The 13,183-nt window shown below is 43.2% G+C and overlaps 4 protein-coding genes across 4 annotated transcripts; 3 read left to right on the top strand and 1 right to left on the bottom strand.

Annotated features, from left to right (window-relative positions):
• Nucleotides 1-2,644: 2,644 nt before the first annotated feature.
• Nucleotides 2,645-4,021, top strand: O0I10_012205 (uncharacterized protein; the record flags this gene model as incomplete). Its single annotated transcript, XM_058492151.1, has 3 exons — nucleotides 2,645-2,683; nucleotides 2,745-3,588; nucleotides 3,639-4,021. 3 exons carry the CDS (start codon nucleotides 2,645-2,647, stop codon nucleotides 4,019-4,021), a joined length of 1,266 nt encoding a protein of 421 aa, XP_058337061.1.
• Nucleotides 4,022-4,240: 219 nt separating this feature from the next.
• Nucleotides 4,241-5,407, bottom strand: O0I10_012206 (uncharacterized protein; the record flags this gene model as incomplete). The annotated part of the gene is made up of 7 exons (XM_058492152.1): nucleotides 4,241-4,393; nucleotides 4,469-4,559; nucleotides 4,620-4,699; nucleotides 4,762-4,887; nucleotides 4,973-5,100; nucleotides 5,175-5,261; nucleotides 5,347-5,407. 7 exons carry the CDS (start codon nucleotides 5,405-5,407, stop codon nucleotides 4,241-4,243), a joined length of 726 nt encoding a protein of 241 aa, XP_058337062.1.
• A 2,394-nt stretch (nucleotides 5,408-7,801) lies between these two features.
• On the top strand, nucleotides 7,802-9,771 carry O0I10_012207 (uncharacterized protein; the record flags this gene model as incomplete). Its single annotated transcript, XM_058492153.1, has 11 exons — nucleotides 7,802-7,919; nucleotides 8,012-8,065; nucleotides 8,138-8,312; nucleotides 8,362-8,432; nucleotides 8,489-8,572; nucleotides 8,633-8,733; nucleotides 8,798-8,929; nucleotides 9,007-9,067; nucleotides 9,125-9,185; nucleotides 9,256-9,319; nucleotides 9,394-9,771. 11 exons carry the CDS (start codon nucleotides 7,802-7,804, stop codon nucleotides 9,769-9,771), a joined length of 1,299 nt encoding a protein of 432 aa, XP_058337063.1.
• Nucleotides 9,772-11,436: 1,665 nt separating this feature from the next.
• On the top strand, nucleotides 11,437-12,844 carry O0I10_012208 (uncharacterized protein; the record flags this gene model as incomplete). Its single annotated transcript, XM_058492154.1, has 2 exons — nucleotides 11,437-12,007; nucleotides 12,084-12,844. 2 exons carry the CDS (start codon nucleotides 11,437-11,439, stop codon nucleotides 12,842-12,844), a joined length of 1,332 nt encoding a protein of 443 aa, XP_058337064.1.
• Between the last annotated feature and the right edge of the window lie 339 nt (nucleotides 12,845-13,183).

A 13,183-nucleotide genomic window follows, 5' to 3' on the forward strand; every position in this document is an offset into this window, starting at 1 on the left:
TGGCTTGTGCCCCTGTTGTTTCTGACTTTTGGCGGGAAGAGCCATTTTTCATTGTCAAGTAGCTGGTCCCAGACAGAGCCAAAGATGCAGAAGGACCTCTTTGGGTAACTCAGCTAAAAAGTCGGGACTTCAGGGACAATGCATGAAAGGTACGCAACCCTCACTTTTATGTCATACATTGGCAGCTAATAGCCACTCTTGTGCATTCCCAACTTTTGTACATTCTATTGTAGGTGGACGATGCTCCTGCTCTAGACATTCATTTCCATAATTAAAGTAGGTTGATCCGAGCTGATTTGGTTGAGTTACGCTCACACAAGATTACATCAGTTGAGCTACATCGAGCGTGCTTTATGTCCAGAGTGATGTAATCTCTCTTTGACCGCAGCTCAGTCAAATCAGCTCGGATCAACCTACTTTATTCATGGAAATGAATGTCTAGAGCAGGGGCATCGTTCCCATGCAGTGGATCTCGCAACAATGATGATTGGATAAAAGTGGCCGTTAGCTAGCAATACATGCCTGTTCCTAGATGATCCATAAAGTAATTATACATTGACCCTTTCATTTATGCAAACGTAGCTGTGTTACACAAAGACGTCCCTCTGCATCTTTTGCTCTGCCAGGGTCCACCTACTTCACAATGAACAAAGACCACTCTTCTTATAGCATCACGCTTACAAACATAAAGGTGCCTGTTTCTCCGAACTTTACAATGAAACGTGGGGTTTTGAATAGAGCAATGTGCTCGGCTTGGCCAACAGCACCTTGTGTGAAAGTTTCGCGTTCAATGTCGCAAACAGCCCAAAAAATATTTTTTGGTCGTCGTCGTCGAAGAGGTCGACCCCCGGATCCAGTTTGGCTGGTGGCGACATTTGCGAAATCTGGGATTGCCCACGATGAACTTCATACTTTGACACAAGATTCCTTTGACCCCGACGAGCTCGTTGATCTATTAAAGAGCCCACGTTTGATTGTAAAGTTTGGAGATACAGGCACCTTTATGTTTTACATATGCTGTAAGGGTGATGCCATATGAAGAGTGGTCTTTGTTCATTGTCAAATAGTATGGTTACAATAGAGCCGAAGATGCAGAGGGGCCGTGTTTGTTTAACTCAGCTCATTATGCATGACTGGAAGGGGCAATGTATCATATTCAGTAACAGCCCATCATGGGCAGCTAGCAGCCCCTTCATCCCATTCACATTTGTTGCCCAATACAATGCATGTGAACGATTGTCCTGCTCCAGCCCTTCATGCTTATCATTCAACTTTCTTGATCCGAGAGGATTTGATTGAACAGCGCTCAAACAAAGTGTCATCCAAGCATCAGAAGAATCAATTTGATTTCCAGATCTTCCACTCCTAGCTTCTTCCCTCTTCCTCCCATTCTCAACTGTTGCCCCATTCAAGTACAACCACCACCTGCGAACGATTGTCTTGCTTCAACCCATCATGTCATTCCCACAACTGCCGTGATCCGATTGTCGTTGACTGAATGGCAAGTCCATGGTGTGTGCACCCCACTACAACACAACGCCTTCCTCTGACACAGCACGTTCTCTTGTACACTCATCTACCACAACTAATGTTAACAGCATTCATTCCAGCAGTTGCCATTAGCAAGGCCTTTACTCCATTGTCTCAAACAGTGTTCTTTACTTGCAGCAACATGCCTTACAGCCTTCGTTACGTGGACAGCAGATAGCCATTGTATAGAGGCAGCTTTATTTACGTGTAGCAACTTGTTTCAATACATACTGCTTACTACGGGTATGGATATGGATATGGATATGGGATGGATGGGGTTGGATATATGCAAAGCATGGAGGAAGAGCCTTTGTTCTTATGCATCCATTGTCTTTTGACCCTGATGCTATCATCGTGAAGGGTTGCCATATTGAATAATCGCGCTTTACACGCTATTGTACGGCAACTACTCTCATCAATTTTTATGCGAGCTATCGACCATGTACAACCATCATCATCATCATCATCCAACTCGATGTTTCGACACTCAACAGAGAAGGTGGCTGCCAACATTGCCATGTTGCATACGTGGTTATGCATTCAATACTTTCGGCATGGTGTTGAAGGCGATAGTCCCCATTGAAGTTGTGGGTTCGGTTGAAGGATAAGAGTCAGTATAGTTGGATTGTGTGATACGCTATGTTCTAAACACGGGTGACCTGGCACCTCATCCGAAGTTTGATACGCGACTGCCTGTCCTTCTCGACAGAAGCTGTACACATTAACGGGACCTTCATCAATCTGGAGCCCTTGGAGTCGTCGTGATACACTGGGTCATGGATACGGATGATCGGAGACTTCCTCCCAAGGTTGGCATACCGATGTATCTTTTAAACGTTGTTTTCCCCTTACACGAGATTTCTTCCTCCATATTCACAATACTTTCATTAATCATTGCCTACTTGTGCGAGGTTTAACTGGATTCTCAATGAGACTACAAACCATGTGATTTGATGTGATTTCTCTTTCATGGTGATAGTTCTTTTTTTTCTCAAAGGCTTTGATACTGTATGTTACATGTGTCACAAAGCATATTACTGTACACTGATGATAAGAAAAGACCATAACACACAACATTTCAATTCTCATAAACGTTTTTTCCCCATTCTTCGAAATGGCATGCGATGCTAATGTATCCAACGACACCCATAGAGTATGCAGGAAAATGAGACGCTATGTAATGCTTTGGGAATTATACTCATGAGCTTCTTTAGACCAATATAAGTCTAGAGGATGACAAAGACAACGCTCGCAAACATTACTTCGAAACAGGGTTGAACGCACTCTTAGCCAACCCTAACTTTCTGCTCCTCTACGTGCCAGATAACGGGACCAAAATGAGAATTATACGGCCTGCCAGCAATGTATACCATCGAAACCGGATGATCGAAAGGATTAATGAAGCCAAGTATATCCCATCTTTTTACTATGCTTTGTCGCACCTTTGGGGTCTCTCAGAAAACAACCGGTACCTTTGGAATGGTATCAGCGAATACGTGGATGATGAAGAAGGGATAGCTGTCAAACCTGTTTCGATGAGACCTGAAAAACGTTGCGCACTACTGAAGTTGCTCAAGGTCCATCCGGACAGTTATTGGTGGATCGATGTCTTATGTGCACGTACCGAAACACCGCTCGATATCATGGGTGATATATACTCTTGCTGCCTTGAATGCGTTGTCATGATTGATTGTGAACCGAGCCTGATACCAAAAATTCACGCAATGCACCATTCGAAAATGGAAATCGAGGAATTATATCGCACGAAAGAGTACATAGCATACGAGCAGATCTGTCAAACCGAAGGGCTCCAACTGACCGAACTCTTGTACACATTCTTCCAAAGTCGATGGTGGAAGCGTGTATGGACCTGGCAGGAGATGGCTCTACCTATGGGAAATGTGCGGTTTATGGCTGAAACAGACACTCACCAGCTCCAAACCAACACAATAACTCGGGAGCAACTACTTGGATTTGAAGAAATGGCGTACATTATAGTATTTACTCTAAACAGGGCATTGTATTATAACCAGAATGAATTACACGGTGCGAGGCATGGTATGCTTGAATTGCTAAGTATCGAAGCACATTGCTAACCAGTTGACTAGTCGATGACAGGATGCTAAAGTTAGCCACTGAAGTTCATTTAGATTTCGAGGACATAGGGTGCGCAAGATCATCCATCAACTATCGTATCTCGGGAAACAAACGTGATTTTGCCATTATAATTGCCTCACTAATGTACTCTACCCGACGTTGTTATGATCCAGCTGATTATGTCTATGGTGTACTGGGAATGATGCGGATCAAAATCCCAAGGATGTCCGACCCGAATGCAGTTTGGTGGCATTTATTGTCGAAGTTGGATGATTTAGTTCCGCTTGGCTCTAGAAGATGGATAGATCGTGCACACGAAATTGATTTACGTAAAGTTCAAACACTTGGTGATGTATTCTCCAAGGTTCTCGATGTCTATAATGGAACTAAATAATTGATAAAGAATACAGCCTGAAGCAAAGGATGGTCTTTATTATAAAGCCTTACGACAATATCCTCCCCAAACCCATCCATTCAATCCCATTCAATTGCCTATAGCATCCATGTCACTTATGCAATAAAGTAATATTAACACGATTTATGCAAAAAACAAAATGAAATGAGAAAGGCTTCCAGGCTTCCTCCACTATATAGCCATCATGTGTTTTTCGATTTACTTGCGGTTGGATCTCTTCTTGGCGCGAGGAGACTGCTTGGGGCTGTTCTTGAGATGATGCTCAGGAATCCAGGATTCATCCAAAACCATTTGACCCTTTTCATCGCGGTGGGAAGGTTGAACAGCAGGTTCCTTTGATGCCTTCTTGGTCTATAGTCGCCAAAAAAGTATTATGTTAGGTACACTTGTTTATCCACATGCATTAGGAATAAAAGGGAAGCATACCTTGGTCTTCTTAGCACCACCAAAGAATGCTTCACGAATGATATAGCCAACACCAAGACTGATGGCACCGAGAACAATGTACAAAAAGATCCTGGTAACGAGTCGTATGTTAATCCCTTGGATAATGAAGAACCCTGCCCATTCAACTTACAATTGAGGATCCAACCACGAGGTCTCGGGATCAGTGATAGTGATCAATCCATCATAACCAGTAACACGGACAATCTTCTCCTGTATATACCAATAATGGTGAACATCCACATGTATGCAAATCCCAAACATGATCTACTTACGCCGCCCAAAACATCAACGAACACGGTCAAAGCAAGCTCTCCAGGTGCGAATTCAGAGTAAAAAGCGTAAGGGATCTCGACGGTACCTTCAGCAGGGATGTTCAAGTCATAACGAAGAGCGGTCAACTATATCATGCATTGTTGTATTAGTATCCTCGAACATATATGAAACACCAGCATCATCCAGCATGGGTCTTTTGTTCAAACTTACGTTGCGAAGGATCTTGTCAGGGTTGTCAGGATGGGAAACCTTGGCAGAAACAGCGAGCACAGAGTAATCCACATCTTCCTTATTGGTAACTGATAAAAGAACCTTGTTGCGCTGGCCATTGACGATCACTAGGCACGAGAACATAGGGTGTTAGGACACATGTTGTACATACCCATATCCACGAGCTATCCTTTTTACTTACATCCAAATGGGTTATCAGGGAATTGTGCAGTGATATCAAGATCAGCAGTGATAATTGGGTTCTCTTGTTGTTCGTCTTGTGCAAACACTATGTGTGGATGGAGATCGAACGAGCTCATCAATACACACGCGTGCTTTCCAATGTCCAAGTAGAGGGACCATGTGACACTTACCAAGAGACGTGCATGCGATGACGAGGAAAAGAAGTGTCCAGAATGAGGAGAGTTTGGCCATTGTACGCGGGTGATAAAGTAGTAGTAGTGGGGGTGGAGGAAACACGAAGATATCGAAAGAGCTCCTTGATTGATATTTATATAAGATTTGGGTGGTGCAACAAGCTGTGATTGGGTTAGCGGGCTTCAACGTGTATCCAACCAATGAACTCTCGCTGAATGGCACTGGATGAAAGCTGATCGTCCCTCGAATTCCTTCGTGTCTACATCCATTGAGTTCCCTTTTCATAATCCAAGCTCATCAACTTTATAATGGGTATCCCCTTTGTTTTGCTGGTTTATCATAACATGGTCATCTTGTACTTTAAATAATGATTATAAAGACTTTGACTACCACCCAATCCCGTTCAGGTTATTTGAGAATATGGCAACGATCTCGAACATGATCGAAAAATGATATTGGATTTCTCCTAAATCTTGCTCTTGGTCATTGCCTCTTTGGCTTTACCTGGTTACCAAGTATCTTTTATTGCATCGCCCCTAGTAACACCTTGCATTGGCTGTGCCTTTGGGGCAGTCGTTCTTCCTTTCAAGCACCATCCTGGTACCGATTTAATGGAAGGTGTCATATCAACCCTATGCAAGAGCTGTGGTATCCAGGAACATCGGCCCTTGAGTATTATGCCTACTAGTGACAAAGGTGTCATTGACGTTGCATTCTGGAACCTACACTTACACCACAAACATGCTCGAACAACGTCTCTTTGGTGAAATTTGAGGAGCACAGCAAGTGATTCGTGATAGCCGACGGCTGATGGATATCGCCCCCTTGTTTATCTCAGATCTTGATTTATGCAAGCACACTCAACCATGCCAAGGCTCTTTGTGAGGCGCCCCATCAATCTATCAGCCCATCACCATTTTCAGCAAGCACTTTATCATTCACTGTGATCATGAAAAGACTCACGCCCACCATACATGCACATATATAAGAATGTTGTCGCCCACTTTTCCTCCCACAATCTCTTTCTTTCATCATTGATACACATTCTACAATTCTAAATTGATGTGAGTATCGTGGCGGGTAGTGCTCTTTGTGAGTGATTCATATACTAAAAGTATTCGTGATGGTTTTTAGCCTTTCATTGTTGTTATCCTATGTTGTGGGTGTCATTGTTATCCTACTTCTATTTTGGTTCCTTGTTTCATTAAGGTAAAACGTAATCATATTGCTTAATGACGCCTATGCTCATATAATTTCAGATGTAGCTACCTCCCGAGATGTATCTGCAAAGTTAGATTAAGAGCACAGCCTACTACAGCCCGCATGGTGGTGAATAGCAGCTTCTCCATCATTGTCATCAATGCAGCAAGTGAGCTCGCTCCTTGCTTCAACCATGGAATCATCAGAGCAGCCTATACAAGAGCAACAATTTCCACATATATCAGGTCCTGCCTAAAGGGTTCGTGTTAAGTATTCATCCAAGCTATTGATTCTCTAAATATTCATTGCAAGCATCTTCAATGTTGTAGCTGGTAACCTCTTCTTCAGCTATCCTCCCCTGCCTACTAGTTTGGCGTGGCAATATGGATCTTACATCAAACGCTATGCCACTATCAGTAGAATAAGATAAAGATTTAATGCTTTCCATTCTGTCTATGGTGATGGCATTGCTGTATTACCATCTTGGTAGAAATGACATTTTTGTATTTACCATCAGCAAGTGCAGCAAACGAGAAGCTACAAGGACATCACTGTTGTTGTTATTGTACCAATGGTAGCACTATTATACGGCTTGACAAGTCGAGCCAAAAGGCTCCAATCATAAGGTTGGATGTTTACGACCTGATCCACATGCAACTTGAAAGCGTCATGAAGAACGATTACATACACAGCCTGCAGAAGATCCTGCATCATATTGGCCGTATCACAGTTGATGAGGCTCACATGCTAATTACTGATGCTGGTCGTAGTAGCTTCACGGATGGCACGCTTCATGTATCAAGCTATGAAGCGCCATAATCCCAAGACCACCATCACCCAACTTATCATGGTACCTTCATACCATCGTTACAAAAATCACTATCCACAATGATCTTCCCCTTATTCATTGTTATGCAAGTTTAATACATCTTTATTTTGTTCATCATGTGTGCTGTGCATAATGGTATTGGTTGTATCAGTGTGTGATTGTGACGTACATGTAGAAGAGACTATGAAGGTACGTGATTCGGTTGCAATCCAACAAGGATAATGATAGGCATCTCATAGCATTCATAGCTACTTAAATCACATTATTAATGGGGACTCCTCAGCATCATGTTGATGGCAATGGTTCCTTTGACATGATGTGGGCACACGTCAAGGTGAAAATGGCAAGGCGGATAAATCCAATATGGCAAGAGGTACGCCATCCGTGTTCGAGTGCACTCTTTCTTCCTCCGCTTCCTTCAAATGTCAACCACCCGATCGATCGCCGAGGCACCACCAGAATTACAACAAAAGCTCGAGGATGCTGGTTATGAGACGATTAACGATATCAAAGAAGCGGGTGTCTTGCAAGTCATTCAAGGTGAGCCTTCCTATTCTACACATGCCAATTACTCATGTGTCTTTTGCAATGTTCTTGTCTTGCACACTCACGTGTATTCTCTTATCAACCAGAGTTGCAGCTATCGTCTTCCGAGGTTACTATTATGTTGTCACTTGTGCAAGGAGGTGAGGGAATGATATAGTGTTGATGATCGATTCATGCGCAGCAGCAGCACTCACGACGTCTATTGATAACAGGGCAAATCCATTCTTCTCAATCAGCAAAGGATCGACTCGTCGCCGATAGCAGCAAAACGGGAATCAGTTGTGGATCACGCGCCTTGAATAATCTATTTGCAAGTTACAAGGGGATTCCTTACGGCTGCATTACCGAGTTTTGTGGAGAGGCTGGATCAGGCAAAACACAATTAAGGTATGTATACCGAATGAATGGGATGGTTGATATACTTACAGGTATCTAGCATGCAGCTGGCTGTCAATGCTTTGTTGCCGAGTGAATTTGGTGGATCCAATGGGGAATGCATGTATATCGGTAAGTCGACAAAGGTTTGCATGGCTTGGGTTATTAACGACATTCCTTGATAATAGACACCGAAGGTGGACTGGTACCAAAAAGACTACGTGCCATTGCTACAGCTATGCAGGATCAATATCCGGATCAAGTGGAAAATGGTAAGGATAAATCAATCGATTAGGGTGCAATGCAAGGATGCTTATTGGTGTACCTGCCAGATGATTTACTGAGCAAGATCCATGTCTTTAGGGTGTTTGATCATTGCGAACTCATTGCTCTGATACGCCAGCTACCTGATATCTTGAATGAAATGGCACAGGTGATTATCCAAACAATGAGCGTGTCATTATGTATCTCTCATTCATGATCGATTTCTCTTGTAGATCAAGCTATTGATTATTGATACGATCACCTTTCCATTACGACTCAATATCAGTGACATCCGTTTACGCAATTCTTTGCCGAGTTTTCTTGGACGCACGTTGCTAGATATAGCGAACAAACATACCATTGCTGTAAGTATGCTCTTGGAAGTGGGCGTTACATTGCACATCATAAACGAAACAAAGGTTGCTGATCAGGTGTTTATTAGGTTGCAGTGACCAACCAAGTGACAACTGATAGGGTCAATGAAGCTTTAACCCCTGCCCTTGGTAAGTATTACATGGCGCGCTTTTCTACCCTTTGTCGGCTGATGGAATGATTTGCAGGAGCAAGCTGGGGTCATTGGTGTGCAAACAGAGTATTCCTCTATCGGAGACGAGACAAGAGGTATGTAATCTATGGAGTTGTAAAGATAAAAGGAGCCTTCTTTTCTTATTCTATGCATCTATTTGTGCAGGCATGCTTACCTTTATAAGTCCTCATTGGGAGTATCGGATCGGACGGTGCAATTTAAGATATCGGTAGGTCGTGATCTTGCAATCAGGGATAACAAGAACATGTTTATTAATAACATCCTTATTCCCCTTCTTCCTAGGACCATGGTATAGAAGATGGACTCGATCAGGAAGCTGATGAACAAGGACAAAATGAGAGTATGACGCAAGACAATTGTCCTTGGAACACAATGAACAATGAGGAAGATTTATTTTGGGATGCGGATGCGGATGATCATCAAAAGCCGGAAGCTCAACCCACAACTAGTACCATTCAACAACCCAAGCCGATCTCAACACCACAGCCATCGACTCCTCATCCACCTACCCTCATACGTGATACATCAATGCACGAAGCAACAATCCCATCCAAACGCAAACAACCAGAGGAATCGAGTAACGAGCATGATGATTGGTCAAGCGGCGAAGAGGATGATTATCGCTTTCTTGCTGGATTTGAGGACTCGCCTTCGTTTTGATAGACAACTACAGAGTCAAATAGCTGCCCATTTGTATATAGTGACATACCTATAAACTACGTCTTATTGTATAATCTTCGAAGGATGTTTCAGATGCTGCATAAACAATTCCCCTATATTGAGAGTCTTCTTCCAAACCAGATCCTACAGAACAAAGGGCTATCGGGTTGTCAATGCTATAAGCGTTAATGTGATTGAACAAAATCTCGTGCTCAAGTTGCATACGATGCAAGAACCTGTCGGGGATGTAAGGGGTGGTGAAAGAGATGTTGACCTGCGCACTGACCTCTCATCCTCCAACAAGGTAATAATAGTGTATGTACATGTACAGCCAGCCATGGTGAAGAAGATCCAATCTCGTGATAATAATGTATGTGATGATCAAAGGAACCTACTAGTGCGCATGATGATCGACATTGCTAATGCAAGAGGTGTTTATTGATTCCCAGAATGGGAAATGAATGCTCTCCTTGTCATGCCATCGTCATTGTTGGGATACAAGCGGCAAATGAACATTATACCACATGTGCGATGCTGGTGACGAAAAGCTGCTACATACTTACTACAGCCATGGACCACGAACGTGCCTATACACACCCACTCCTGCTCTCCTTTTTGCCGTTCTTTCAAATCGTGAGCGAAGCATACACCGCTTATTAGGGTAGGTCAACGTATACATAATACAAAAAAGCTGATGAAGGTTTTAAGTTGGCAGCATGGGTTGGTATTTTGAAGGTATTGGTGGGGAAAATCAGGAGCACTAAATAAAGAGCGTGGGTTTTGAATGGTACCATGTAGTCGTAAAACAACCCTCCTCATACACACTAGCATCCACTTTGTCTTTTTCCATGCAAGATGGCAAAACTTTAAAGGACATCGCCATATACATAGCATTCCTATTCTTTTGCCTTCACTCTTCTCCTCTTTATTACACTCAAGGCGGCACATCAGGATACTTTAGGAGCGTCAAGAAGGAGGACGTGGTTGGATCAAAGGGACACTAGTTGGCAAGGGAAAAGTGATCATGTATTCAGGTACAATCATCTAGAGCTAGAAGGAAAAGGGTGGAAAGAAAAAACACGCTCGTCACTTTACATGTGCACCTGTGTTGACTTTTTTCGATTTTGAAACTTCGACAAAGGGTACATACGTTTCCCAACATTTTCTTAATAAAGCTGCTTCACGATTCGATTATGACATATGCAGCTGGAAATACACTATTCGCAACGTTTAAGGGGTGCGAAAAAAGCAAGTTTGTGCAAGGATGACAATGAAGCTAAATGACACATCGACACCTATCTACAAAAGGAGGGGTTAAAGGTCAAGTAAAGAAGAAGCATCCAAAAGCTTAGAAGCCTTTGCAGAACATGATGTGTGTAACACTTGCCGCTGTTCTACAGTGTACAGGGGGGGAGGCATTTGCTTTTGATGTGCCGAAAAAGGGGTGGGTGAAGGGCTGTCTTTTTGGGAGCAAAAGGAAAAGATCAAGGAGACATGATCGATTCAAGCGTGTGTGTGGCTCATTTATAAGAGCAGTTCTTTGTAAGAGAGAGAGATATCTGGTTGCTCTTCCCCTTTTTCCAACGACCCATAGTGGCAGCAGCTGAGACACACACACATTACATTATCACTCATCATACACCAGCACGTTACACGCTACTTCCCATGTCGTTTCAAGAACCACCCCTCAACCCACATGTGTTACTCAACACGTACATCGACAATCGTACTATCCAATTGATTGCTGTATTGGGTGTTGGTGCCTATGGTATCGTTTATCAAGCTCGTCATGTCAAAACGCGTAGGCTTTATGCGGTCAAACTTGTTACAACATCCATGAATCATCACCATCCAGCGTCTTTTCGATGCCGTGAGGCGGAGATCCACCAGCAAGTGAATGAGCACGATAACATTTTGACCTTTGTGAAGCAAGTATGGATGGGAGAATGGCTCTTTCTTGTGTTGGAATACGCGCCGTATGGAGATTTATTTAGCGCCATCACACATCCAACAAGCACGATTGTGGGGAACAATGAATCCATTCGGCACATCTTTTTACAAATCCTTGATGCTGTGCAGCATTGTCATAATCATGGTGTGGCCCATCGTGATATTAAACCTGAGAACATTCTCGTGTTCCCTGATCAGCAAGTCAAATTGGCTGATTTTGGGCTTGCCACCACGCAATCAGTGTCTGCCAACTTTGGATGTGGATCCACCTTTTATTTTTCACCAGGTAATGTGCCACCCACGTGCTACTTTTTGAATTGAATGATCACTCATTTTATTATTGTTGTTGTTGTATGATATAGAGTGCCAAGGTGGAATCACCAGAGACTATAAGCGAATTAAGGGATACAGCACACGTCCCAACGATGTATGGAGCCTTGGGGTCATTCTCATCAATCTTACCGCTGGACGGAACCCATGGAAGCAGGCTACAATGCATGATTCAACCTTTGCAGCATATACCCGACGCACTGCAGGCTTCTTCAAGCTCATTCTCCCATGCATTTCAAACGAGCTGAATGCTATCTTGGAGCGTGTATTTTGCTTGGATCCTGCTTTACGCATATCTTTACCGGAACTTCGAATGCGTGTATTGCAATGCCATTCGTTTATTGCTGAGCCCATCACAGCACCACAACCACCACCTGATATACCACTTCCAGAGACACCTCCCACACACACCACCGAGCATGATGTCGTATCGTCATGTAGCTCCGAATTTAGCCCTTCAACATCTTGCAGCTTCACCTATTCAACTGCCATGGACATGCTGGATTACGCCCATGGATACTCAACTCCTGAAGAAGAATGGGAAAACATTGAAGATTATGATGCTGATGTTACCACTGTCACCATACCCTGTTGGTCCGTATCCACCACATCATGTTCATCCATGGCATCCGAAGATGATGATACACCCCCACCAACTACACCACGAGATACCTTGCCACCTCCTCCTCGTCATCATCATGATGAGATGAAGTACGATCACCATCATCATCATCCTAATATTGCCGCTACCACCACCACCACTGCTCATCCTCATCACAACAGCTACTTCTAATTGCTCTTCCTAGCATAATAATGAGCCTATTGCGAATCATTGACGTACAAAAGTTTTAGTATTGCTTATAAAATTGTTGTCATGTGGGATGCTTTGACCCATATAATACATGTGTTTAAAGGTGGATGATGAAGGTATATACGCAATATGGACCCCCATTACACGATTCCTCAAGATGTCTTCAATGATTGGTTATATGGTAATTTTATTTTTCTTTTCTATTTCCCATCAGTACATGAGGTATATATTGGGCCTTCAAGATGCGTCAAATTGAAGCGAGAAAGGAATAGGAGGGGAATGATACAACAACGCATTCTATGGGGGTGGGGAATGTATAGG

The sequence above is a fragment of the Lichtheimia ornata genome (genome assembly GCF_029851405.1).
Source record: "Lichtheimia ornata isolate CBS 291.66 chromosome Unknown scaffold00116, whole genome shotgun sequence".
In the NCBI taxonomy this organism is placed as follows: Eukaryota; Fungi; Mucoromycota; class Mucoromycetes; order Mucorales; family Lichtheimiaceae; genus Lichtheimia; species Lichtheimia ornata.